Below are 24,923 nucleotides of genomic sequence, written 5' to 3'. Positions count from 1 at the left end.
CCCTCTGACTTACCGCTGTCGTACTTGCAGCCGCTCAGGTTGATGGAGGGGACACTGGAATAGAGACGAGATGACAGCAGCTCAGCGAGGCACCGGGCAGGGCACAGAGTGGGGACAGCCCCGATGCCCCACGCACACAGAGCACAGCGGGCAGCCCGACCGAGCCAGCCCGGCTCGCTACAGCCCTAAGGAGGCGGGCAGGGCGCTCCTGGGCACGGAGCCGTGCCCGGCTGGGTCACACAGGGGATCCTTGGGGCACTTTCAGGGAACACTATTTATTTTGGGTCAGAGGGACCCGCACCGGCTCCCGGGGGCTGGGGAGCGCCGGGCACCGCCTGGGCACTGTGCCACGGCTGGGCTGGGGCCGGGACCGAGCGCGAGTGAGGCAGCGGGAGGCGCCGCCGGGGGCGGCCGGACGGGCTCCAGCCGGACCCTGCCGGGGGCTGCGGCCCCACACTCGCCTGCGCCTCCTCCGCGGCTCGGGTCCGGCGGGAGCAGCGGGACGGTACCGGGGGGCTGCGGCGATGGGCGCCCCCTCACTCGGAGGGGTTTCCGGGGACGGGCCCGGGCCCACGCTGCCCCTGCCGCTGCCGCCCGCCGCCGCCATCGCACCGCTCCCGGCTCCGCCGCGTTCCCATGGCGACCGCACCACAGAGCCGGGCATGCGGCCAGAGCGGCCTCGCGCGGCCACGTGACCGTCACTTCCGTGTCCTCCACCCGCAGCGCCCCCTGCCGGTCTCGGTGCGCTCAGCTCTGCAGCGCTCCAGCCGCTGCCCGTGGCCCCGGTTCAGCTTCGGCCGCTCTCCATGCCACAGTCTCCGCGCTCCGGCCGCCGTCCGTGCCCCCGGTTCCGCGCCCCGGCCGCCGCCCGTGCCATCACCGCTCCAGCAGCCGCGCCAGCTCCCCGCCCAGGTGCAGCAGCTCGGGCTCGGGCAGCAGGTGCTGGCGGATGGCGCTCAGCGCCTGCTCCTCGGTGATGTCCCGGTAGAGCGGCTCGGCGGGCAGCGGCAGCAGCCCCGCCAGCTCGCACAGCGCCACGGCGAAGGGCTCGCCCGCCTTGGGGCCGAAGAGCGGCCGGCGCGCCCACAGCAGCACCCGCAGCCCGCGGCCGCCCCCGGGCCCCGCCGGCGGGTCGCCCCGCGTGGCCAGCACGTTGCAGGCCAGCCCGGCGGCGCCCAGGTGCTCCGCCGCGCGGCACACGGCCCGCGACACCGGCTCCAGCGCCGCGGGGCCGGCGGCGAAGAAGAGGAAGGCGGGGGCCGGTCCGGCGCGGAGCAGCGCCAGGCGCGGCCCCAGCGGCTCGGCCGGCGCCGCCTCCAGCGGCAGCGGGCGGTCCAGGTAGAGCCCGTGCAGGTGCAGGTGGTTCACCGAGGCGCCGCCGCCCAGCCCGTTGAAGCCCACGCGGAAGCCGGGGTGGGCGCTGAGCAGCGCCGCCTCCAGCGCCCCGCGCAGCGCCGGGGCCGTCAGCGCCTGCGGCAGGCGCCGCGCCGGCTCGGGCAGCAGCAGCACGTGTCCCCGCTCCAGCGGGCTGGCGTTGATCGCCACCAGCAGCGGCTCCGGGCCGCCGGCGCGGCGCAGGCGGAACAGCAGCTCGGCGGGGCGCAGCCGCGTGAAGTTGAAGGCGGCGGGGTCGAAGGGGTCGCGGAGGCTGCGGACGGGCTGCGGCGGGCGGCGCTCCGCGCTGCGCTGCTCGTTTAGCTGCGCCACGAGGCGCACGGCGCCGGGCAGGACGCGGGTGGGCAGCGCTCCCAGCCGGTACCGGAACAGTCCCCGCTCCATACGGTCGCTCCAGCTCGCCAGCAGCACCCGGTCGAACCGGGAGGGCGCGGAGCCCGGGTCGCCCCAGCCGGCTGCCTGCAGCACGAAGTCCTCCTCGCTGTACACGAACTCCTCCGGGCTCGCTTCGCCCGCTTCCCCTCCCGCCGTGGCCGCCATCTCCGCGGTGGCGGGCCGGGAGCCGGGTGTGCCGGGCGGGCGGGGCCGGCGGTACGTGCGCGTTTGCCCCGCCCGGGGGGGGCGGCTCCGCGGCGGCGGGCGGGGAAGCGCGCAGGGAAGCGGCGCCATGGGCGGCTCGGCCAGTCTGATTCCGCGGGACCTGCTGAGCGAGTACCAGGTACCGCACCGGGGCACAGGGCCGGCCGCGGGGCCCGCCTGGCTGCCCTGCCTCAGGCCTTGGCCCCGGTGCCGGTGCTGAGCCGTGCTGTCCCCGCAGGAGCTGACGTTCCTGAGCAAGCAGGAGATCTTGCTGTAAGTACCGCCGTGAGTGTCCCCCCGCCTGCCGGCCCGGTCCCGCTGGGCTTCAGCCTCTGCCGCGGGGCACGGAGAGCTCCCGTTCCGCCCCGCTGAGCCGGGAGGCGCCGGGGCACTCCCTCGGAACCGCTTGTGACGGGGCCAAGGTCCGCGGGTGCTGCCGGTGACGCCCTGACCCGGGGCTGGGGCCGGGGCCGGCCCGGTGACCCTCAGCCTGCCCCGGAGCCGGGTGGGCGGCAGCCGGACCGGCCCCTCTCCCTGCTCCGGTGGGAGCCCGGCACGGCCCGGCCCGGCCTGGCCTGGAGGGAGCGGTGGGAACGGGCCGGCCCGCCCTGGGGAGCGCGGCCGGTGCCGGCCGGGCACCACGGTGCTGCCACCCTCGCACCACAGAGCCGCTCTCTTTGTTGCCTCTTAAAGTGCCTACAAGAGGTTCAGTGAACTGCTGCCAAAGGAGGAGAGGCAGAACGCCTGCTCCGCGCGGGTCCCCAAGAGCCAGATCCTGACGCTGCCTGAGCTGCGGGTATGGTGCCTGGCACACCAGGGACGCTGCTGCTCCGGGTTAGGGCCCTGTGCACCCAGCACGGCCTCGCTGTGCCAGCAAAGAGCTTCCCTGCCCTCATCGAGCAAGTGATGATCCCAGGGATCCCTACTGTGCCATGGAGGATCCCAAGGGTCCCTGCTGTGCCGGACCCTGGGAGTTCCTGCTGTGCCACGGGGGACCCTGCTTATCCCTGCTGCACGGGGCTGCACCCCGGGAGGCGCACAGAACAGACATCACCGTGCCATGGGTGATGGAGCAGTGGCAGAGCGGGGCACCTGCTCACCTGCAGCCACAGCCAAGGTGTGCCTGATGGGGCCAGCAGGGCCCCAGCCCTGCCTGAGCCATTCCCGTGTCCGCAGGCAAACCCCTTCCAGCAGCGCATCTGCCACGTGTTCTCAACCTCAGAGGCCGAGGATGACAGCATGTCCTTTGAAGACTTCCTTGATATGCTGAGTGTCTTCAGCGATTCTGCCACCTCTGATGTCAAATCCTACTATGCCTTCCGCATCTTTGGTAAGGCTGGGGACAGGTGCTGTGTTCTGGGATCCCTGCACCTGGAGGAAGCGGGAGCAGGGTGATGAATTGACGTTCAGGAGGGCGGGCAGTGCCCTTGGAGCACCCATGGGGATAGTGGCTTTAGGAACTCCCTGTGGGAACAGCTGGTTTGGCATGGTGAGGTGCATGGAGGGTGCAGTGCCGGTGTCTGTGGCTCCCTGGGGTCACTGTGGCCCTGCCAAAACCTACCTTGTCTGTCCTCGCAGACTTTGACAACGATGGGATTCTGGACAGGAAGGACCTGGAGCAACTGGTGAACTGCCTGACAGGGCAAGGCGAGGGGTCCCGGCTGAGCAGCGCAGAGATGGAGCAGCTCATCCAAAACGTGAGGGCTCCCAGCCGGGGCACGGGCCCTGCAGAGCCCCGGGCACAGAGCTCACTGCTCCCCTTCCCCGCAGATCCTGGAGGAGTCCGACATCGACAAGGACGGCACCATCAACCTCGCCGAGTTCCAGCACGTTGTCTCCCGCTCCCCTGACTTTGCCAGGTGAGGGTCCCCAGAGCCTGGCTGGGGCTCATCACCCTCACTGCTCACTGGCACTGGGACACAGCTGTGGTGCACGAGGGCAGGCTGCCCTGTGCCAAGTGTGCCCTAATGCCAGAGCTCTGCATCCCCTGCTGGCTCTGCAGAGCCTCTCCCACACGGGCATTCTGGTCCCTGCAGCGCTGGGTGCTTGTAAACCCTTTGTGTCAGCTAGCAAGCAGGTGCAGATCCTGTCGTATCTCTTGCAGCTCCTTCAAGATTGTCCTGTGAGCCCCTGGCTGTCCAGCAGCACTCCTCCAGCTCTGCTCCAGTTCCTGCAGCTCTCTGTGGGCTCAGCCATTTCCTCTTCCAGGGAGCACAGCCCCGGGCCCTCAGTGGCCAGGCTGTGCTGCAATGCCTTGGGCAGGAACCCTCCTGCTCCCCTCTCAGGTGCCTGCTTGGCAGCAGGGAGTCCCAGGAATCTGCCTCTCCTGCAGCTCCTCTGCTGTCTTAGCATTAGAATTTGAATCCCTATGCATTCCAAGGGCAGCCCTGCTCCTGCCTGGGGCCACTCTGCCCGCACAGCCCCTCTCTGCCCTCAGGACCAATTCCTACCTTGTGCCTTCCAGCAGCAGGCAGGGAGCTGCCTCCCCTGCCAGCCTCTTCTGCCTCTCCTGTATTTCTGGGAGCCTGCCTGCTGCCACACGGATCCATTTCTCTGAGCAGTAACCGAATGTGGGTCCTCTGAGCAATAACCAAAAAGTGGATCATTTTCCACAAGCAATAACCCAAATGGGGGTGCTTTCTCTGAGCAGTCACCCAGGAGTCACTGTACAGGTGCCACCCCAGAGCAGAGCTGTCCCCCCACGGCTGTGCTCAGAGCCTGCACTCCTCCTCCTCCTCCCTTTCTGTCTTTGCCCTCTTCTGGCTCCAGCACAGCAGCTGCTCTGCCGCCCTGGCCTCTTCCTCCCCCAGTCCCTGTGAGGACACAATTAAAGGGCTCTGGTTTCACCCTTGCTCTTTGCTGCCTTTGTCTGGCTGTGGGACGGGTGCCACCAGGGTTTTGGGGACATGGGCTCCTGCCAGCCCTCTCTGCCTGCCGCCAGCCGCCGCTGCAGGGGATGGCTCCACGTCCTGCTCCACCACAGCCCTTCCAGGGCCGCCTCCTGCACACTGGGGTCCTTCTGGGCAGCACAGAGCTCGGTGCGCAGGCCGGGGCACGGAGGGGAGCCCTGGGCAGCGAGTGGCACCGTCGCTGCGGGCAGCAGCAGCAGGGTCCTTTGTCCTTGCTCAGGATCCTCTCTGCCCTGCCAGCGCTGCGGTGGGCCCGGCTGGCCCCGCGGAGCCCCGTGCTGGGGCAAAGCAGCCGCTGGCTCTCGGGGCTCTGGCGTGGCTGTTTCCCACACGGTGGCTCCTGCTTCTGGCGCTGCCAGCCCTTCCAGCTCGCTGCCCCACGGTGCTGACGGTATCTGCCCGCCGAGGCCCGTGCCCCTGCAGCCCCGGGGCTGTGTCTGTTGGCAGCTCACCAGCCAACGCCTCCAGTGGCTTTTTTGATGTCCCAGAACAGGCTGTGCAGGAAGTTCCGTGCACGGGTCCAGCTGGGAGCAAGGCAGTGCTGGTCCCTCGGGGGAATCCTGCCTGGACACGCCATCTCTGCGGAGCTCACCGCTTCCCCAGCCTGTGCTGGCACTGCCGGTGCTTCCCAGCTGCGGGAGGGCTCAAAACCAGCACTGGCTGCAATCCCAGGCCTCGCCCTCAGCCACCACGGAGTCAGGTCCTGCTGGCAAAGTGTGCAGGGTCGGCCCACAGCAGGGTGGCATGGGGACGAGGACCTGATGCTCCCTGCACGGGCAGTGGGTCCCACATGCAGCGCAACACTGTGCTCCTGGGAAGGGGGCTGTCACCGCCTCTCTCCTGCTGGGGGCTGCCCTCCTCCCAGCCCCAGGCCCCCAGTTTTCTTACTCCTGGTCACCTCTGCCTTCTCCTGTTTCTCATGGTGCCAGGATGGCGTCACCCCAATGCTCTGCACTCCCGCACCACAGGGCCTCCCTGCACCACCCTGCCGTGGCACGGGCCTCAGGCACGGCCCCAGGACAGCCCAGGGCTGCCAGGAGGTCACAGGGACACAGCCACTGTCCCTGCAGGGCCCCGTGTGCCCTGGCCCAGTGCTCAGCCAAGCACAGAGCTATGGCCAGCACAGCCCTCTGCCCCCTTGGAGGCATGGGCAGATCTGCCTCTGGCTGCAGTGAGAGCCAGACGAGGCTGCTCTCCACGGGGCCGGCCGGGAAGGTTCTGCCTGAGGAAGGCACTGAGCCCTGCCACACGCACGTGTCTGAAGGACTTTATATAAAAACAAGAGACGTTTCCACACACGCGCGTGGGGCCGTGGGGGTGTCCCTGCCCACCCAGCGCAGGGGAAGCTGTTCCCAGCTCCCCTTCCCCGGACACAATTCACATTTTCCACATACCAAAAACGAACCAAGCACAAACACACAGCACATGCCGCGGGGCTGGCGCTGCCCAGCCGCACGCGTGGCCCTGGGTCCCCAGCGGGACGTCACAGTGAGTTGGGGCACGGGGGTCTGCGGCCGCCCCTCCTGCCCTCTGCATAGAGGGGGTCAGGGCCCGGCACCAGCAGCCTGAGCCAGGAGCCGTGCCCATCCCTGCAGCAGGGACGCCGGGCTGGAGCCATCCTGCAGGGCCCTGGAGGGCACGAGGCGCCCCTCACACCCACAGGTACCGAGGTGATGCCAGGGAGCCGCCAGGCTCTAGGCCCCGCTGGCTGGTGGGCGCTGCCGCAGAGGGTGGGTGCCGGGCTCTGGGCATGCACACACAGACGACACGAACCCTGGCAGTGGTGCGTGGTCCGGCGAGGCTCAGCAGAGCAGAGGCAGTGGTGAGTGAGGGCTCGGCTGTCGTCCCCGTCACACCACCGAGTCCTGGATCTCGGAGCCCAGGCGCACCCGGGGTCTTTGGCAGGCAGGAGACACCTCCACAAAGCTGTCACGGACGTGGAGAGGCCTCTTCTCTGACTCAGAGAAGGTGCGTGGGGGTCCTGGGGGCTCATGCACGGGGGTACTGACAATGTAGTTGTCCTGCAGGGCCTGGTAGCCCTTGTGCTCAGGAGCCGTGCTGGGCAGGCTGCTGCCATTCAGGGGCAGGCTCTCCACCGGCTTGCGGGGCGGCTTCTGGTGCCTGCTGGGGTCGCCGGGCTCCACCAAGGCCTTCATGCCGTCGCGGTGCCGGTGCAGCACGAAGAAGGCCAGCACGAGGACGGCGGCGGCAAAGAGCACACACATCACCAGGAACTCGGTCCAGTAGGTCTTGCCGTCCAGCCGTGCTGCAGCACTGCCCACCGCTGAGGTGCTCCGCGATGTGCTGACCGTCTCCAGGGCGTCACGGCCAGCAGCCACCTTCCTGCCAGGGTCTGCTGGCCCGAGGGCTGGCTCCTGCACGCCCACGCAGTAGCTGGCCATCAGCTTGCGGAAGCCCTCCTCCAGCGACCAGCACTCGTAGGTGCCTGCACGCTCCGGGCTGCCCACCAGAATGAGGGCTCCATCGGGCAGCACCAGGTAGGAGGCGTTGACAGGAGCCCCATTGTGCAGCCAGCTCCGCGAGGCCAGGTTGGAGAGCAGCCGGCACGGCAGCGGCCGCACCGCGTTGGGAGGGAGCTGGATCTGCTGGCACGGGGAGCCTGAGGCTGCAGAGACAAGCCAGTATCAGCGACGGGGTCCCAGCCGTGGGCAGGGGCTGCTGATGGTGGATCAGGAGTCTGGGGGATCCCCCAGGACACACACTCACAGCAGCACCAGCGGGAGCTCACCTGGGGGCAGGAGAATGCGGGGACGGGGCTGGGAGGCGTTGGCCGGCTGGCAGAGCCGCTCCGTGTCGGCATCCTCGATGTCCTGTGCCCAGAGCCTGGGAACAGAGGGAGGGCAGGGCAGTGGGGTGCCCTGGGGTGGAGGGGATGGCAGAGGGTGCACACTTACTGTGGGTGTGCCGGGGGATGTGTGGTGAGCCTGCGGCAGGCACCCCGGCTCCAGGCACAGAAGGGGTCCCGTGCCAGCACACATTCCCCACAGCTGCGGTACAGGCTGCAGTTGGCAAAGGGCACCTGGGCCACTGCTGTGTAGGTGGCTGCATACACAAGACCCTGCAGGAGGGGACACGCTGGGGTCAGCAGGGTGGGCTCCTGCACACCCCCGCCTTCCCAGGTTTCTGTCCCCCAGCCCACAAACGGGACCAGCCTCAAGCAGGCAGAGCCCCCAGTGCCCCCCTCGCCCCAGCTCCTGCCTGGTCCTGGTCCAGCAGCAGCTGGAGAATGGGCTGCCCGTCAGGGAAGAGGCGGATCTCCTCAATGATGTGCACGCCGTGGCTCACCCGCACGGCCTTGTGCAGCCGCCCGTCGTCTGCAAACAGAGGGGCCGTGCTGAGCAGGGCCGGGGCGCAGGGCACACAGCCCGGCCTGCCCAGCCCGCCTGCACCCACCCGTGCCCAGGAAGAGGACGTCGTAGGTGCCGCGCAGGCCGGGCGCGCGGTGCACGCCGATCTGCTGGTAGCGCCGCTGGCTCTGCAGCAGCAGCGGCTGGCTGCGCACAGGGCTGTCCATCAGGAAGTGGTCCTTGATAAAGTTCAGCACTCGATCTGGCATCTGCAGCGATGAATTGATCTTCAGGTGCCGCGTGTGGCTGGTGATGCACTGCAGCGAAAGGAAGGGCCTGGGGAAGTGGCTGGGTACTATGCTGTGGCAGCCACTGGGAGCAGGAGAGCAACGGGGCAGTGCTGCGTCCTGCGCTCGGGCAGGCGCCAAGGGGCCACCTACCATGCCCGGCCGGGGCTCCGGCACGGGGCCGGTGTCCGTGTACCACTGCTGCGTCTCGCGGTTCACCTCCTTGTAGAGCCCGCCGAAGGCGCGCTGCACGCTGCGCATGGGGAAGGCGCAGACGGCCGAGCTGCCCAGCCCGCCCTTGTTCCTGGTGAGGACGGGCACAGCCCGCGACAAGATCAGGGCCCGGCCCTGCCAAACCCCCCGTGCTGCCCTGGGTCCCCACCACTCACCACTGCGAGGTGAAGACACCGTAGAAGAGCGTCTCCCTCCAGCGCAGCTCACCCGGGGTGAGCACAAAGATGTCCTGCAGCACGTTGAAGGGGAACCCGTCCTCAGGGTGTGAGCAGAGCAGCTGTGCCTTCAGGAAGGTTGTCCAGCGCCGCTGCAGCACGCGCTCCCCGCCCTGGTCCCCCTGCGTGGCACAGCGGGTCAGGGGGCGATGCCGTGGCCACAGGGCACCCCACACACTGAGAGAATGGGGGTCCAGGTGTGCAGGATGGCCCCACATCCCCCCACCCCAGCAGCGAGTCACGCCCCAGGCACAGCCCCCACACCCCCCTGCTGCCTTATGCCCACCTTGCACACACGTGCGATGCGGGAGACGATGGTGTTCTCAAAATAGTCAAACTCCTTCCCAGTCTCGCTGAAGAAGAAGTAGACCTTGTCGTCGTCACCCTCAGGGTTGCCGGCAGGGAGGCTTTCCCGCAGGTAGGCTGAGCCCACGAACGCTGGGTCTGGGGGCACGAGCACCCTCAGCACTCTGGCCCCATTCCTTGCCTCCCTCGCTGCAGGGGAGAGAGACCCCGAGCAGCCGTGCCAGCCCCAGCCCTCACCCCTCACCTTGCAGCCAGTTGAGGGAGTTCTCGGTCTTGAGGGCGATGCGGCTCTCCTGGCTGCGGGAGATGGTCGGCTCATTGCCCTGGAAGTTGCTGACGGTCCCGGCGTAGAGCTCGCCGTCTGCCAAAGACACGTTCCTGCTGGGACCCGCCACACGGCACCAGCACGGCCCTGCTGGGGCCGCGATAGCCTGGCCTTGGCACGGCTTGGCCGGGCAGACGCAGGGACAGAAGGCACGGGGAGGAGGGCAAAGGTCCCAGGGCGCTGCGGGGAGGGCGAGGGCTCCAGGGGGCACAGGAGGAAGGGCGGGGGTCCCAGGGTGTCGTGCCTTACCGACCATGACAGCCGTGGAGCGGTACTCAGGGTCAAAGGGGCAGCGTCCCTTCCCGTCCTCCAGCACCACCTTCCCCGACGCGTCCCGCTCCAGGCTGAAGTGCTGCACGTTCTGCAGCAGGAGGAGGCTGTGAGCCAGCAGCACTTGTCCCAGTGCCAGGGACCCCAGGGCAGGGCCCTGACGGCACGAGGGGACCTGCAGGGGACCCTGTTCCTGTACTCACGATGTAGGCGCAGGCCGGGCTGAAGGCGCAGGTCCCACAGGTGTACAGGTGGGTGCTGTTCAGCTGCAGCAGCAGCTTGATGTAGTTGTGACAGTCCCTCTGTGGGGGTCAGAGGACCCAGCTCAGCCCTTGGCTCAGCTCTCACCCACACCCACCCCGCACAGGGCACTGCCCGTACCCACCACTGCCCCCGATGCCTGCTGGCAGTGGGGCTCACCTGGGGGTCCTTGCCCTTGAACACACACTGCCTCTTCTTCTCCTCATCTGCACTCCACAGCAGCTGTGGAGAAGGCACAGTCACTGGGAGTCCCCCGTCCCTGTCTGGTCAACCCACACCCTTCTTGGGCTTGTTCATAGCAACCACATCCTCCCCACCTCAATCATCCTGCTCTAGGGCGGTTGGTCCTGAATATACGATGGCTCACACGGACCCAAATGCTGGCGGGGATCCCCGGCACTCCAGCTGGGTGCCCCCTCCCTCCCCAAGGGCCGCCCAGCCCACCCTGGGCTCACCCTACGAGCTGGGGAGCTGGGCTGAAAGTTGCTGGTGTTGAGGGTGAGGAGCAGCTCTCGTGCCCCCAGGTAGAGCGTCCCGCCGTCCGGGCTCAGCAGCAGGGTCGTGTAGTTGGACACGCCAGGTGCCTCAAAGCGCCGCACCACCCTCTCGGCCGAGTCTGTGGGGCAGAGCGACAGGCGTCAGCCTCGTGCTGGCACCTCACCCCAGAACCCTGCACCACGGCTGCTCCTGTCCCTCTGCCCAGCACCTCGGCCATGCCACCCACCCGGAGCAGCCAGGGCCAGATCCAGCTCTGCCCACAGCGCCAGACACACCACAGCGCACTGTGCAGGGCCCTGCTAGTGCCCGAGGCCGCCGCGAGGCACAGCCACCTCCTGGCCCTCAGGATGCCACAAGAGCCCTGCCTAGCACTGGGGCAGCTGCCCAGCCACGTCCAGCCCTGGAGCTCAGCCCTGCAGCATGGCAGGCTCAGCCCAGCCCAGGCCCACAGGGACCCCAGCCTCACTGCAGGGGGAGATGAGCGCTGGGAGTATCCTCATGCCCCAGCCCGCAGGGCTCAGCCTCTGCAAAACAGAGGGCTCAGCCCAGTGCTGGATGTGGGGCTCAGCCCAGTGCTGGATGTGGGGCTCAGCCCCGTGCTGCATGTGGGGCTCAGCCCATGCTGCCCACACTGCCCCGCGGGGCTCAGCCCGTGCCGGACACGGGCCAGTGGCCGTGCTGAGTCCATGCTGAGTCAGGGAGCGCCCGTCCTGTCCCGTCCCATGCCGTCCTGTCCCGCGTGGGTGGCCTGGCCCCGGAAGCCCTTCCTCTCCTAGCGCCGCTCTGAATCAGATGGGCCTGGCTGTGTGAGCGGGACACGTCGGGCTGACTCACGCTGCCAACTCCCTGACCCTCCAGGGACTCCCTGACCTCCCCCAAGCCCCTGCCTGCTCCCAGAGCCCCATCAGGACAACAAACCCAGAGCTCCTGCCAGGCCCTGCCTGGTGAGAGCCACTGTGAGGGATCGAGGAGCTGTGGGGCAGTGGTACTGTGGGGAGCACCCCGTAGCTCTCACCTCCCATTGCTCCACCAACCCCAGGTGCCTCTAGATGGGGCAGCATCCTCCCCGTTCCGGGAGGCTCAGCTGGCCCCAGCACCAGCCCAGCTCCCCACAGTGGTGCAGAGAGGAGGAAGCTGATGCCCCAGGGCATCCTCCTGTGAGGGGCCCTGCACCCTAGTGGTGGGGTGATGCCACCCGTGATGGGCACGGCAGCGGAGGGGCAACGGGGCCCCTGTGCCTTGCAGAGCTGTGCCGACACGGGGAGCTAGCTGCTGGTGTGGCTGCCAGGGACCTGTCAGGACAAGACCTGCTTCTTCCAGACAAACCTGCTGCAGGCACATCCAGCGCTCCCAGGGGAGCAGCTCCCAGCTCCTCCCTTCCACCGACCGCAGCCCCACGTGGGCAGCTCCAAGGGAGCCACCGCCGGACACACACCGGTCACCGGCCCCTGCTCCCCACCCAGCTGCCCCGCCTCGCTAGGGTCCAGGCCGGGATCCCCGGGCACTGCCCGTGGCTGCAGCCCCACAGCTCCCACAGGTGTGCAGAGCACGGGGCAGAACCGGTCTGTGCAGGCAGGGCCGGGCAGCGTGGCTCAACACGGCACAGCACAGCGTGGCACGATGCCGAGCTGCTTGTCTCACTGGGTCCCAGCCTCCTGTCCAGCTCAGCAGGTCCCACATCTGCTGGAGCCACCACGGCCGCGGCCAGCGGTCATGGGAGCGAGTGGTGGGGCCACATCGACACCAGTGAGCGCAGCACGCTGAGCCAGGGAGCGCTCGCAGCTGCCCAAACCACGGCACCCTCCCAGCGCAGGACGGGATGGGCTCTGCTGGCCGGCAGCAGCTGGATCCAGCCACTCCTGGCAGCGCAGCCGTGGGTGGCTCCCCCGCACGGCACAGCTGCCAGGGTGAGCCCGAGCAGCGCGCCCCACGCCTCGCCCAGCCCGTGCCAGCTGCTGGGGGCTCTGCAGGGCAGAGGGGGCTGCAAACAGGCCCCCCACTTGTTACAGTTCTGCCTGCCCTAGCGCCCTCCTGGATGTCCCTCCTGGCCCCTGCCCAGTGCAGCCCCCCGCACTCGGGCCTCGCAGGTGACAAGTGCCTGCAGAGGGGCTCAGAGCTGTCCGGAGCTGAGCACGGCACAGAAGGGGCTGTGGCGCGTCCCCCGCCCCAGGGACACCCTGAGCAGAGTGCCCCGGCCGGCTCACCCTCCCCATCTGGTACGGAACCCGGCCGCCACCGCTGCCCTGCTCGCGGGGCACAAGTGCTCGGTCCCGGGTGCCCCCGGCACACCCACCCCCGGTGCGGCTCTGCACGGGCCTGCGTGACCGCACACCCCGCAGCACCCCGGGGCTCTGCCCCAGCCGTGCTCCGTGTCCCGCGGACGGAGGGCTCCCGGTGTCCCGGGGAGCCGGCGGGGCTGTCACACGGCGTTTCCACGCCGCGTTCAGAGCCCGGGGGACGCGGGACGCTCCGCCGCCCCGGGGCAGACGCCAGCCGGAGCCCTCGGCGGGGGCTGGCTCCCCTCCCCGGTGCCGGCGGACCCTCACCCACCGAAGGCAGCGGACACTCACCGTAGGGCAGGCTGACCCGCGGGACAGGCTCCGGAGCCGCCGAGAGCAGCAGCGCCGCCAGCACCGGCAGCACCGGCCGCGCCGCCATCCCGGACCGAGCCGCGGGGCTCCGCCGCGGCCGCGAAGCCGCCCGGGCGCTGCAGACCTGCGGGGAGAGAAGGGGCTCAGCGGCTCGGTACGGCACGGCCCGGCCCCCGCCCCGCCCCGCGGCACCGGGCGTACAGCCACGGGCGGGCCCCGCCCGGCCGGACCGAACCGGCCCCGCCCGAGCGCTCCTGATCCGCTCCCGAGCCGTACCCAGCCGCTCCCGGGCGCGCCGACCCGCTCGGCCCCCAGCCCGCCGGTGCCCCGGGCGGGGCGGGCCGCTCGGAAGAGGAGGCGGGCGGTTCCCCGCCGGTACCGCCCCCACGCCGCCCCAGTGGGACCCGGCCCCAGCCCCCGCCCCGCGGCCGCCACGGTCCGGAGGGAACGGGGCTTTGTCCCCGGGCTGGCGGCAGCCAGGGACTCCCCGCGATCAGGGAAGGCCGGTGGGGCCGGGACCCCGGAGGGTGCAGGGGGCTGCCTGGGAGCACATCTTGCTGTCCCCGGAAAAGCTGGCCCGGGAGTGTCCCGCCCTCCTGGGGACAGCTCGGCCCCACGGCCGCTACCAGAGCCGCCCCCTTGTCCCTCAGCTGTGTCCCACGGCCACACTGCCGGGGCTGGGGGCTCTGCTCGCCGCAGCCCAGCGCTCCCTCCCTCCCGAGCCACGGGGTACCACCGGGTGCCTGAGCCAGCCCCATCACGGGCACACCTGGCCGGCAGCGGTGCCCCCACAGGTAGCACTCGGTGCAGGCGACACAACCCTGCCAGCCCCTGTGCCCGCGGCACGGGTCCCGCCGAGCAGGCAGTGCTGGGCACGATCTCTGCCTGGCCCTCGGGGGGCTCTGTCCCTGTCCCTGGCTGGCTGGGGCGTGGGCAGGGCTCACCGAGCCCTCAGAGCACTGCCCACCCGGCCAGCAGCGCCCACGCAACTGTTATTAATGACAACTCCTTACATCGCCATGGCAACGGGACGGGGGGACAGAGGGATGGGGTCCGAGGATCCCCCAGGCAGCACACTGGGGCCAGGGGACCCAGCGCTGCCCTCCCAGTGTGGGGTCTGGGGCAGAGCTTCCCATGTCCTTCTTGGTCAGTCCCAGCCCTGGATTGCAATGGCGGGATCCACTTGGAGCCCCCTGCCCAGGAGAAATGCTCCCCCACACCCAGGACAGCCGTGCCCACACTCCGTGGATGCCTGTGCCCACACTCCCGGGACAGCCGTGCCCACACTCCCACACTCTGCCCGCCTGGCACTGCCGGATGGTGCCCACTCACAGGTCATACCTGATGTCCAGTGCTGGGGCTCTGGGCTGCCCTTCTGCCCCAAATCGACTTTGCTCCCTTCCTGTTCCCGCTGCTCCTGCTGTTCCTTCCCAGGCTCGGGACAGTCCCACAGCTCCACCCCAGCCTTATCAGCAGCACCCTTTGCCCGGGAAGTGGCACAGACGGACGGGACTCAGCCAGCCGAGCACGTCACCCTGAACAGGGTGGGAGAAGGCACTCACCCTGCAGCCATGGCCCCCTGCCCCACGTCCCACGGCATCTTGGGGGGCTCCGGGGACCTGGCTGCCACCTGTGCACGGCCGTGGCAGGGTTGCGTGAACACCCGGGTGCGATGGCATGCAGCGAGGACGGGGGAGCCCCCGTGGGGAGGGCAGCTGCTCTGGGGTGAGCAGGGAGGGCAGGAGCAGGAGAGAAGGAAAGGGAAGGGGCAGGCAGGGAGGAAAGGAGGGCAGAGCAGGCCGGGAGGGAGGGCAGGAGCAGGCAGCTGAACCAGGCCAGAGCCTGTGCCTTTAAGCGGCACTCCAGCGCTGCTGGCAGCCAGGGCTGTTTACGCCAAACTCCCATTTATCTCCTGTCCTGCCCACGCAGCTGCCAGCGGGGCAGTGCCGGGGGCACCGCAGCTCCCTGCCCCGCTCTGCACCCCGGCAGGCCCGTGCGTGCCCCACGCCCTGCTGCGGGCATTGGCACGCACCGCTGCGGCGGCCGTGCCGCCCTCCCTGCCCACTGCCGGCAACGGGGAAACCTCTCTGGGCTTTGGGCAGCGCCAAAACCCGTGGCCTGGGGTCAGCAGGCAGGTGGGGCAGTGGTTTCTGCACCGAATTCCCACGCCAGCGCCCGCACCCCACTCCCACTGGCAGTGGGTGCCTGGGAAGGCAGCGATGGAACCGGGCGCTGCTGCTGCCTGCAGAGAGCGGGCCGGGCTGTGTGTGCCTCACCGCTGCTGCTGCTGCTCCCACCGGCTCCAGCGGCCCCCGCAGCCTGCCCCAGCACGGCCCCTGCTCAGGGACCTGCGCCCGGCTCGCACGCTGCCCACGCAGCCGGGCTGTGCCCACCTCGCGGGGCTCACACGCTCGCCCCCGCCTCGGCTGGCTGCGGGAGCTGCCAGACAGCAGCCGGCAGTGCCTGCTCTGAGCACGCACACGCTCGGAGGGTGAGCACGCACGCATGCACACCTGCAGAGAGCGGAGGGCCCTGCTCAGCCACAGATGCTGCAGCCCCAGCTGCTGAGCGCCGGCTGCCCGCACACCGCGGGTCTCCCTGCAGCGGGGATGGCCGGCCGCAGCTGGAGCGCGCTGCAGCTCCTGGCAGCTCCGACAGCCTGACAGGCTCCCCACGGGCCCCGGGCATCCCCCATTCCCCACGTGCACCGGCTGAGACACCCTGCCTAGCCAAGGGCCTCCCTCGGGGCCAAGCTGGGCTGCCCCCCACCTCTCTGGCCCACCGTGAGCTCAGACCCTACTGCCAGGACCCCCTGACTGGGGTGGGGGTGGTGGCACACAGCCAGCCCCACGCTGCCCCACAGCATCCCCTCTGCCCTGGCAGGGCACTGCGGGGCACCTGCACCCGGGGCACTGGGTGTCCCACCACACATACCCGTCTCATTGCTCCCATCGCTCCTGCACAATGGTAGAGACGGTTCTGAGGACAAGGGGGTATCCCCACAGTCCACCTGTCCCCTGCGATGCCAGGACCAGTCTGTACCCTGCACTGCCTGCCTGGGGAGCTGCAGGGTACACAGGGCCCCCACTCCTTGCTGGGCAGCCCTGGCACAGGGCAGGGAAGAGCCATCAGGAACCCCAGCCACTGAGCACCCTTGGGGGGCAGCGAGGTGGTGGACTCTGAGCACAGGTGTGTCAGCTCCCCGGAGTACAGGAATGGAGGGTCCAGGCTCAGGGATGGGTGCCCCCTTCCCAGCCAGTCCTGACTCCACAGAGCCCAAAGCAGCACCGGTCTCCTCAGCCCCACGGCACCCTTGGTCCTGTGGCACCCTTGCTACCCTTGCCCTGGTGCTCCTCGGGGTCAGAGGGAATGCCAGCCCCCTAAGCAGCCCCAGGCCCAGTTGGAGCAGGCACTAGGGCCCAAGGGATGACCCAAAAGCCCATGGGACCCTAACCCTCCCTGCAGCCCAAGACCAGGGGCTGCCTGGGCACCAGCAGCTCCTCACACGCTGGGGCCACATGTGTGGGACACACAGCACGTGTGCACCCCGCAGGTGTCGGGGCACATCACACCCGTGGGACGCACCGCACACGCGCGTGGCCCAGTCCCGAGCGGGCTCTGACACGCCTGCCCGTGAGCAGCTGTGATGCTGTCCTGAGTGCCGTGTGTGTGCCTCCACACCCTCGGCCTGCTGTACGCACACCCGGCACATGTAAACACACGCAGACGGGTCATGGGGTGCTCACACCCTGGGCGGCAAACACCGGCCTGGGAACAGGCTGTGGGAACGGCCCGGGGCGCCTGCACCCCACACACACACAGACACACACAGGCACACACACTTACACAGGCACACACACAGGCACACGCAGACACACAGAGGCACACACACTTACACAGGCACACACACAGGCACACACAGACACACACAGGCACACACAGACACACACAGGCACACACACTTACACAGGCACACACAGACACACATAGGCACACACACTCACACAGGCACACACACAGGCACACCCACCGGCTCAGTCACACAGGCACACCCAGGTGCACACACAGCAATGCACACGCATTGTCTGTCACTCACACATTGTCACTCACGCACAGCCACACAGCAATGCACGCACATTGTCATACAATCACAGAGCCACGCAGCAATGCACACACACATTGTCACACACACACAGACGCACAGTGATGCACACACACTCTCACACGCTGTCACTCACACGCACAGGCACACAATCGCAGTCAGTCACACACACAGTCAGTCACACACGGTCACACACCCGCACGTTCTCACATTCACGCACTGCCAGCCCCCCGCACCCGTCCCTCGGGGACCCCCGTGCACGTGCACGCGCGGCCCCTTGCACGGCGCGTGCCCGCGCACCCGCCCGAGCCCGGCCCTCGCACACGCACCCCGCGGGCGCGCCCGTCCCTTGCACACTCGCTGCTCCCGCACGCCTCCCGCGCCCGGTGCCCCCCGCTGCTCACCCGCTCGGCGGCTCCGAGGCGCGGCGGGAGCCGCAGGCGGCGGGGGCGGCTCCGGGGTGTTCCCCCCGGCGGCGCGGGGCGGTGCGGGGGCGGCTCCGGGGGGCTCCGCCCGCAGCACAACAAAGGGCCGGCCCGCCCCGCCCCGCCCCGCCCCGGCCCCGCCGCCGCGCCGGGGGCCCCGGGCCAGCGGGGGCCGGGGAATGGCTGCTCCTGCCCGGGAGTCACCCCCAATGTGGGGCCGCTGCTCCCGCCCGGGGAGTCACCCCCACTTTGGGGGCTGCTCCCGCCTGGGCAGTCACCCCAATGTGGGGCGGCCGCTCCTGCCTGGGCAGTCACCCCCATGTGGGGCGGGAACTGCAGGGGGCTGTCGCTGCCCCCACGGTTCCTGGGATGGCACCGGCCCTAAAGGGGTCCTGCCCAGCACTGAGTGTTGCAGCCCCAGCACACTGAGCGGCTTCCAGCACCATGGGACTACTGGGGAGAGTGGTTTGGGGGGCAGCAACCACTGGGGGCCCTTCCTGAGGGTCCCTGGTAGCAGGGGTGGCTATGGGGACACGTAATGCCTGTGTACACGGCCCCAGGCATCATGATGAGATCTTTGTGGTGGTGGCGAGCTCAGGGAGTTTTGGGGTAATTCATGGGACTGGGCACCTCATGGCAATGTGTAGCTCTGTGTGGTTCAGGGACAGCACGGCCGTGGGTGTCCCCACAGTAGCACACAGAGCTGGTGGCTGGCAGCTGGGTGCCAGCAGTACCCAGAGCTGCTGGGATCACGGACACTGAAACACTGCCTGCACTGGCCTGGCAGAAGTGCCGAGGCAGGGCCACGCTGGCAGCCCCGGGAGCTCAATGGTCGCCCAAGGGGGGACACAGCCCCCACTCCAGCCCACGGGCCAGCAGCTCTGGGCAGCGCTGAGGGCTCGTGTGTTTGCGGGCAGCATGAGGGAACGCGGCCCTGTCAGCCCCTCGGTGCCCCCTCCACGGGCAGACGCACACAGCCCCACACCGTGTCCTTCTCGACCTCTGGCTGGGCCCCAAATCTGCGGGATCTGTCCCCCCTGAAGTGCCGGCCCCTGCCGGCCCTCTGTGTCCCCAGGGTGGCCGTACGCTGGAGCGGAGCAGCGGGAGGCGGCCGGGCCGTGCAGGGACACTGGAGCGGAGCAGCGGGAGGCGGCCGGGCCGCGGCCCGGGATGCACGGGCGGTGCCGCTGCGTGGGGCCTGCCCTGGGCCTGTGCCACATGGCCGCCCCCGGGCCCGCCTCGCGGGGACCGTCCCGGCGCTGGCCTGGCCCCGTCCTGCCGGCGCTGCGGTCACTGGGCGGCTCCGGCCGCGGGGCCAGGGCCAGGGCAGCCGGGGGGCAGCCCCCGAGCAGGGCCGGCCGGGGCGGCGGGCCGCGGCAGCCCGGGCCGGGCGCTGGGAGCACGGACACGGCGGAGCCCGGCCCCCCCGGCAGCCCGCGGCTCCTGCTCTGGTTAATGTTAAAGCCAGCCGACGTCAAGGACTGCCGCAGCTCCCCCTGCCCCTCCGCCGGGGGCTGCCAGCTACAGGGCTGTTTTTCCTCCCGGAGCAGGCTCTGCCCGTCCCATGTGGCTAAAAAAAGCCATCGGCTTGGCTGGGACAGCAGGACAACAAATTCCCAGCCCGAGCAGCCTCCTGGCAACCCTGGCACACTCCGTGCACCTTCTTGGGGTGCCCCTGGTGTGCATCACCCCCGTCGTCGTTGTCATCACGGTAGTTGTCCTCGTTGTCGTCGTGGTCCTCCTCCTCCTCCTCGTCCTCCCCACGCGGGGCCAGGCGAGGTGAAGGTCCCCGGTGGAACAGTGGCAGTTGCCCTTGTCCTGCTGGATCCAGCTGCCGAGTCACGCGCCGGCCCAGCCGGGAGCAGGGACGCGGCTTCCATGTAGGGTCAGGCTGTGCACGCACGCCCCCAGCCCCATGTGCCACCCCAGTTTCACACGGGGATTTGCAGCTGGGTTTGGTCCCGGTTCTAGGAGGGTTTTTACAGCTGGGTTTTTGATCCTGAGGGTGTCTGATGCCGGTTCCACGAGGGGTTTTGCAAATGGGTCTGGTCCTGGGGGGTGGGGCCATTCTCAGTTCCACGAGGGATTTCAAACCGGTGTCTGATCCCCAGGTTTCGTTTAATTTCTGGTCCCAGGCAGGGTTTTGCAGCTAGGTCTGGTCCCAGGGGGTTTTGTTCCCTGTTCCACGAGGGGATTTACAACCGGATCAGGTCCCGGAGGAGTCTGGTCCCCGTTCCACGTGGGGTTTGGCCACGTATCCGTAACCCCGACGTAGCCAGGGATGCAACATCCCTTCGGCGGGAACGGGGGTGCTGCGGATCGCGGCCGCGCCGAGCTCCGGCGCTGGGGCCGGACGCGGCCCAGGCCCGACCCCGCCGCGGGACCCCCCGCGGGCCCCTCGGAGCCGCGCGGGGCCCCACGAGGGGAGCGGGGCTGTGTCCCGCCCCGGGGCGGAGAGAGCCGCGCCCCGGTGTCCGCCCCGTCGCGTCCGCCCACGCCATGGCCGCCCGTTACCTCCGCGCTGCCCCGGCGCTGCGCCGCCTGCCCCGCTGCCCGCCGCCCGCCGCCGCCGCGGGGCAGCGCCGCCACTGTGAGTGGGGACACGGGGGGACACCGCGGGGCCGTGCCCGCCGCGCCCGGGGAGCGCGCCGGACCCACGGGGGGGCGGCTCGGATTCTTTAGGGGGGCGGTGTCTGAAACGGGATCCGGAGTCGCGCGTACCGACGGTCCGCGGGCCCCTGCCGACCCGCGGCGGGTTTTGTAGCTGGGTGTGCTCCTGGGGGGGTGGTCCCGGTTCTACGGGGGGTTTCACAGGTGACTTTGGTCCCTGGGGAGTTTGGTCCCGGTTCCACGTGGCGTTTTGCACTCCAGCTCGTACCTGGTCTGAGCCTGGTGCGCGGGGGGGTCGCTCAAGGTCCCGGACCAACGCGGAATTTCGCCCCTCAGGAGGGTGCCAAAATCCTGGTCATGGTGCCACGCAGAGTTTTGTTGCCTATCAATGCTCCGGTCCCACTCAGGGAGGGTCACCTCTGCTCTGGGTACCGCGTGGGGGTTTACAGCCTGAGCCACAGACAGGTTTGGCACCCAGAGGGGTTTAGTCCTGGTCCAGGATCCACACAGGGATTTGCACCTCGGTTTGTGCCTGAATCTGGCCCCAGGGGATTGCACCTGCTCCTGGTTCTGGTCCCATTCTTGATCTCACTGAGGCATTGGAGCCCGGCTTGCACGTAAATCCCACTCTGGGAGGAATGTGTCCTTGTCCCTGTCCCCCTCACGTGGTGGGTTTTGCACTCTGACCCCCACTCCAGCAGTGGTGACCCCAATAACGGGCCCAGATCCCAGTGAGGCTTGCCCGTACCTGGCCCTTAGCCAGGGTGGCACCCACACCTGGCTGGATGGAGCTGTGTGGTGCCCACAGATTGCCCTGGCCCCACACAAGGGTGTGGAGCCGTGGGACCAGGGGTGCACCCCTCACACCCCCACTGCTCTCCAGATGCCGACAAGCGGATCAAGGTGGCAAACCCAGTGGTGGAGATGGACGGGGACGAGATGACACGGATCATCTGGGCCTTCATTAAGGAGAAGGTGATGGGGGGTGTGCCCCCGGGAAGCTGGGGGGTTGCACGGAGAGCCGGTGATCCCTGTGCTGCCCTCTGTCTGTCCCTCCCGCCTCCGTCCCTCTGTCTGCAGGAAGCAGGTCGTAAAATGGGCACAACTACCAGAACGACCTTTAAGTGAGGCGGTTGCGGGCAGCGGCGGCTGTCTCACGCAGAGAGGCCTATTCAAGGCAGGGGGGATCATCCTGGTCAGCAGAACCACCTGGGGCAGGGGGAACCAGCTTGGGCAGGCAGCCAGGCTGGGCCGGGATGGGTGCCAGGGCTGGCCATGCCGTGGTGCTGCTCCCCAGGCACCCCACACTGTTCCCCCCTTCTGACACTCTGCTGGCCCCTCAGCTCATCCTGCCCAACGTGGATGTCCAGCTAAAGTACTTCGACCTGGGGCTGCCGCATCGGGACAAGACGGATGACCAGGTCACCATTGACTCAGCGCTGGCCACGCAGAAGTACAGCGTGGCTGTCAAGTGTGCCACCATCACGCCTGATGAAGCCAGGGTGGAAGGTGGGCACGGGGCCAAGCTCCCGTTGCAGTGGGGGGGTGCTGGCAGCTCCGTGGGGTGCTGAGCCTCCTGTCTGTGCCCTCTGGGGTCAGCAGTGCCTTCCCACTGCCTGCTCAGGTTTCTGGTGGGTTGGGGCTGCACCATGCTCAGTGCTGTGCCCCTCTGCCCACCCTGGGGGCTTGTGGGTGCTGTGGGGACCCCATGGGCCTGGGGACACGCTGACCTGTGCCCTGTGCCAGCCACGATCTCATGCTGGCTGTCCCTCCCCTTGCAGCAGGGTCTGGCAGCAGCCCGTGGCACAGTGGAGCTGGGTGCTGGCAGGCGCCATGTGCTTCAGGGGGGCTGGGGTTGCTTCAGGGGTCCCATCTGCATGCCCCACAGAGTTCAAGCTGAAGAAGATGTGGAAGAGCCCCAATGGCACCATCCGGAACATCCTGGGGGGGACGGTGTTCCGGGAGCCCATCATCTGCAAGAACATTCCCCGGCTGGTGCCCGGCTGGACCAAGCCCATCACCATCGGCCGCCACGCCCACGGTGACCAGGTGAGCCAGAGCACGGCAGGGAGCTGTGGCTGCCCAGCAGCTGCCTCCGCCCCTGCCTGACCCTCTGCCTGCCCCCTCAGTACAAAGCCACCGACTTCGTGGTGGACAAGTCCGGGACATTCAAGATCATCTTCACGCCAAAGGACGGCAGCGGCACCAAGGAGTGGGAGGTGTTCAACTTCCCCGGCGGCGGTGTGGGCATGGGCATGTACAACACGGACGAGGTACTGCTGGGGCTCAGGGGGCCCTCGGGGCAGCGTGCCTCCCACCCTGGTGATGCCAGCTAGGGACAGGGTGCCACGAGGCTCTGCGCTTCCCTTGCAGTCCATCTCTGGCTTTGCGCACAGCTGCTTCCAGTACGCCATCCAGAAGAAGTGGCCGCTCTACCTGAGCACTAAGAACACCATCCTCAAGGCCTATGACGGGCGCTTCAAGGACATCTTCCAGGAGATCTTTGATAAGTATGGACCTGGGGGGGGGTCTGGGCTGTCCTGGGGGCGCTGGCAGCGAGACCCACGTGGGGTGAGCGTGGCTGACCCCGGCCCGGGCTCCCAGGCACTACAAGACAGAGTTTGACAAGCTGAAGATCTGGTACGAGCACCGGCTCATCGACGACATGGTTGCCCAGATGCTGAAATCCTCCGGCGGCTTCGTCTGGGCCTGCAAGAACTACGACGGGGATGTCCAGTCAGACATCCTGGCCCAAGGTGGAGCAGGGTAGGGTGTGGTGGGCTCTGCAGCGTCACCCCCGGAGCTGTCCTGACCCCCGTCCCCCCGCAGGGTTCGGCTCCCTGGGGTTGATGACCTCTGTCCTGGTGTGCCCGGACGGGAAGACCATTGAGGCCGAGGCCGCCCACGGCACTGTCACCCGCCACTACCGGGAGCACCAGAAGGTGGGCAGAGCCTGTGAGCTGCCTGTGCCAGGCTGCCCAGGGCAGGGTGTCCCCAGCAGACAGCTGACCCCTGTCTCTGCGCAGGGCCGACCCACCAGCACCAACCCCATTGCCAGCATCTTCGCCTGGACGCGCGGCCTGGAGCACCGCGGCAAGCTGGACAGCAACCCGGAGCTCATCAAGTGAGCAGGGGGTGGGATCCCCGGGGAGGGTCCCTGCAGCAGCTGCTCTGGTCGCACCGTGGCAGCAGCTGTGCAAACTGTGCCCCACACCCGTGCCCAGGTTTGCGCAGACGCTGGAGAAGGTGTGTGTGGACACCGTGGAGAGCGGGACCATGACCAAGGACCTCGCTGGCTGCATCCACGGCCTTGCCAAGTACGGGGGCTCTCAGGGCACAAGGGGGGCAGCCACCTGCACCAGGGCAGCGTGGCTGCACGGGTGACCGTGCGGGTGGGGGGACCCTCTAGGGTGGCCACAAGAACAGCACAGTGACCACAAGGATGGGCTGGCCCTGCAGGGCAGCCTTGAGAGTAGGAAAGTGTCCAGGAGCTGGCTGGGCACGGTGGCCACAGGTGGTAGCTGCTGGCCTCTCTGGACAGTCCCCAGGGACTCAGGTTGGCTGTTCCCTACTGACTGGGTTGGGCAGGGGCCACATGCTGGAGCCAGGGCTGTGGTGCCTGTGGGAGGAGGCAGGCAGGGACCCCCCCCAATCCCTGTCTGTCTCCCCAGTGTGAAGCTGAATGAGCACTTTGTGAACACTACCGACTTCCTGGATGCCATCAAGAACAACCTGGACAAGGCTCTGGGCAAGAAATAGGAGACAGCCTCTCCATCTCTGGGATGGATGGGGTTGGGAGGGGCCCAGTGCCCTCCCCAGCTCCCCAGCACAGCTCAGGAACAGTTGAATAATTTTTCTAAAGTTTTCTTAGGAGTGTTTTTAAAGCCTTTGTAGCAGGGGAGTGTGGGGTGGGGGGTGTGGGGGGGTGTGTGTCCTGCCCTGATTCATGTACCCCATAACAGTTTGGTGCCATTAAATATCTCCCCAGCCACGGCACAGCACCTGGCACAGCTTTGCACTGCGCGCAGGGGGGGCACCAGAGCCCTCAGCTCAGCCTTGCCAGCCTGACGGGGCCGTGCACTGCAGCATTTTGGCATTGGCCTGAGGGCAGCGTCTGGGGGTCCCCAGCCCTGCCAGGCTCAGCAAGGCTCTGTGGCCATCTCCATCCTGCCCCAAGGCTGGCAGGGGCAGTGGGCTGAGTGACCCGCCCCGGGGCGTTGGGGATGGGGCAGATGGTGCTCAGCCACTGACACAGTGCAGGGTGTGTGGGGTCAGCACAGGTGTCCCAGCCCCTGTGCCCTGGCTGGCCCCTGGCTCCTGATGCCTGCCAGGACCTGCCCAGCTCTGGGTGCTCCTGGGGGATGACGCTGTGGGTGCTGTGAGTCCTCTGCCCCACAGCACAGAGTGAAGAGCCCAAAGAGTGGTGCCAGACTCAGCACTGCCCCAGGGAAGCACTGCTTCCCTGCCACATCCCTGGGCACGGAGGGGCAAACCCCACCTCACAGGCTGCCCCAGGGAGAGCCTTTCCCTCCAGCCCAGAGCAGCTGGGGGGCAAGGAGGGGGTGCCAGTTCCTCTGCCCAGGACCCCACTCAGCCCCTCACAACCCC

At 68.5% G+C, this 24,923-nt stretch overlaps 4 protein-coding genes across 4 annotated transcripts; 2 read left to right on the top strand and 2 right to left on the bottom strand.

Annotated features, from left to right (window-relative positions):
* Window positions 1-876: 876 nt before the first annotated feature.
* On the bottom strand, window positions 877-1,935 carry GDPGP1 (GDP-D-glucose phosphorylase 1). The gene has a single exon (XM_058811106.1). It carries the CDS (start codon window positions 1,933-1,935, stop codon window positions 877-879), a length of 1,059 nt encoding a protein of 352 aa, XP_058667089.1.
* A 104-nt stretch (window positions 1,936-2,039) lies between these two features.
* CIB1 (calcium and integrin binding 1) lies at window positions 2,040-4,791 on the top strand. The gene is made up of 7 exons (XM_058811584.1): window positions 2,040-2,113; window positions 2,213-2,247; window positions 2,668-2,770; window positions 3,151-3,304; window positions 3,553-3,671; window positions 3,745-3,833; window positions 4,079-4,791. Exons 1-7 carry the CDS (start codon window positions 2,063-2,065, stop codon window positions 4,098-4,100), a joined length of 573 nt encoding a protein of 190 aa, XP_058667567.1. The 5' UTR covers window positions 2,040-2,062; the 3' UTR covers window positions 4,101-4,791.
* A 1,464-nt stretch (window positions 4,792-6,255) lies between these two features.
* On the bottom strand, window positions 6,256-14,685 carry SEMA4B (semaphorin 4B). The gene is made up of 15 exons (XM_058811533.1): window positions 14,520-14,685; window positions 13,158-13,302; window positions 10,545-10,705; window positions 10,249-10,311; window positions 10,032-10,130; window positions 9,808-9,919; window positions 9,478-9,594; window positions 9,214-9,371; window positions 8,868-9,049; window positions 8,632-8,782; window positions 8,298-8,508; window positions 8,103-8,218; window positions 7,799-7,962; window positions 7,633-7,727; window positions 6,256-7,509 (listed from the first exon to the last, which is right to left on the bottom strand). Exons 2-15 carry the CDS (start codon window positions 13,243-13,245, stop codon window positions 6,734-6,736), a joined length of 2,493 nt encoding a protein of 830 aa, XP_058667516.1. The 5' UTR covers window positions 13,246-13,302; window positions 14,520-14,685; the 3' UTR covers window positions 6,256-6,733.
* Window positions 14,686-20,188: 5,503 nt separating this feature from the next.
* On the top strand, window positions 20,189-24,185 carry IDH2 (isocitrate dehydrogenase (NADP(+)) 2). The gene is made up of 11 exons (XM_058811259.1): window positions 20,189-20,295; window positions 21,199-21,290; window positions 21,659-21,824; window positions 22,204-22,364; window positions 22,445-22,588; window positions 22,689-22,825; window positions 22,920-23,071; window positions 23,145-23,257; window positions 23,342-23,439; window positions 23,540-23,632; window positions 23,987-24,185. The coding sequence occupies exons 1-11, from the start codon at window positions 20,205-20,207 to the stop codon at window positions 24,072-24,074; spliced, it is 1,335 nt and encodes a 444-aa protein (XP_058667242.1). The 5' UTR covers window positions 20,189-20,204; the 3' UTR covers window positions 24,075-24,185.
* Window positions 24,186-24,923: the final 738 nt, after the last annotated feature.

Source organism: Ammospiza caudacuta, chromosome 10 (assembly GCF_027887145.1).
Source record: "Ammospiza caudacuta isolate bAmmCau1 chromosome 10, bAmmCau1.pri, whole genome shotgun sequence".
NCBI lineage: Eukaryota > Metazoa > Chordata > Aves > Passeriformes > Passerellidae > Ammospiza > Ammospiza caudacuta.
The sequence above is the reverse complement of the archived record's forward strand: the minus strand, read 5'-3'. Positions and strand labels throughout refer to the sequence as shown.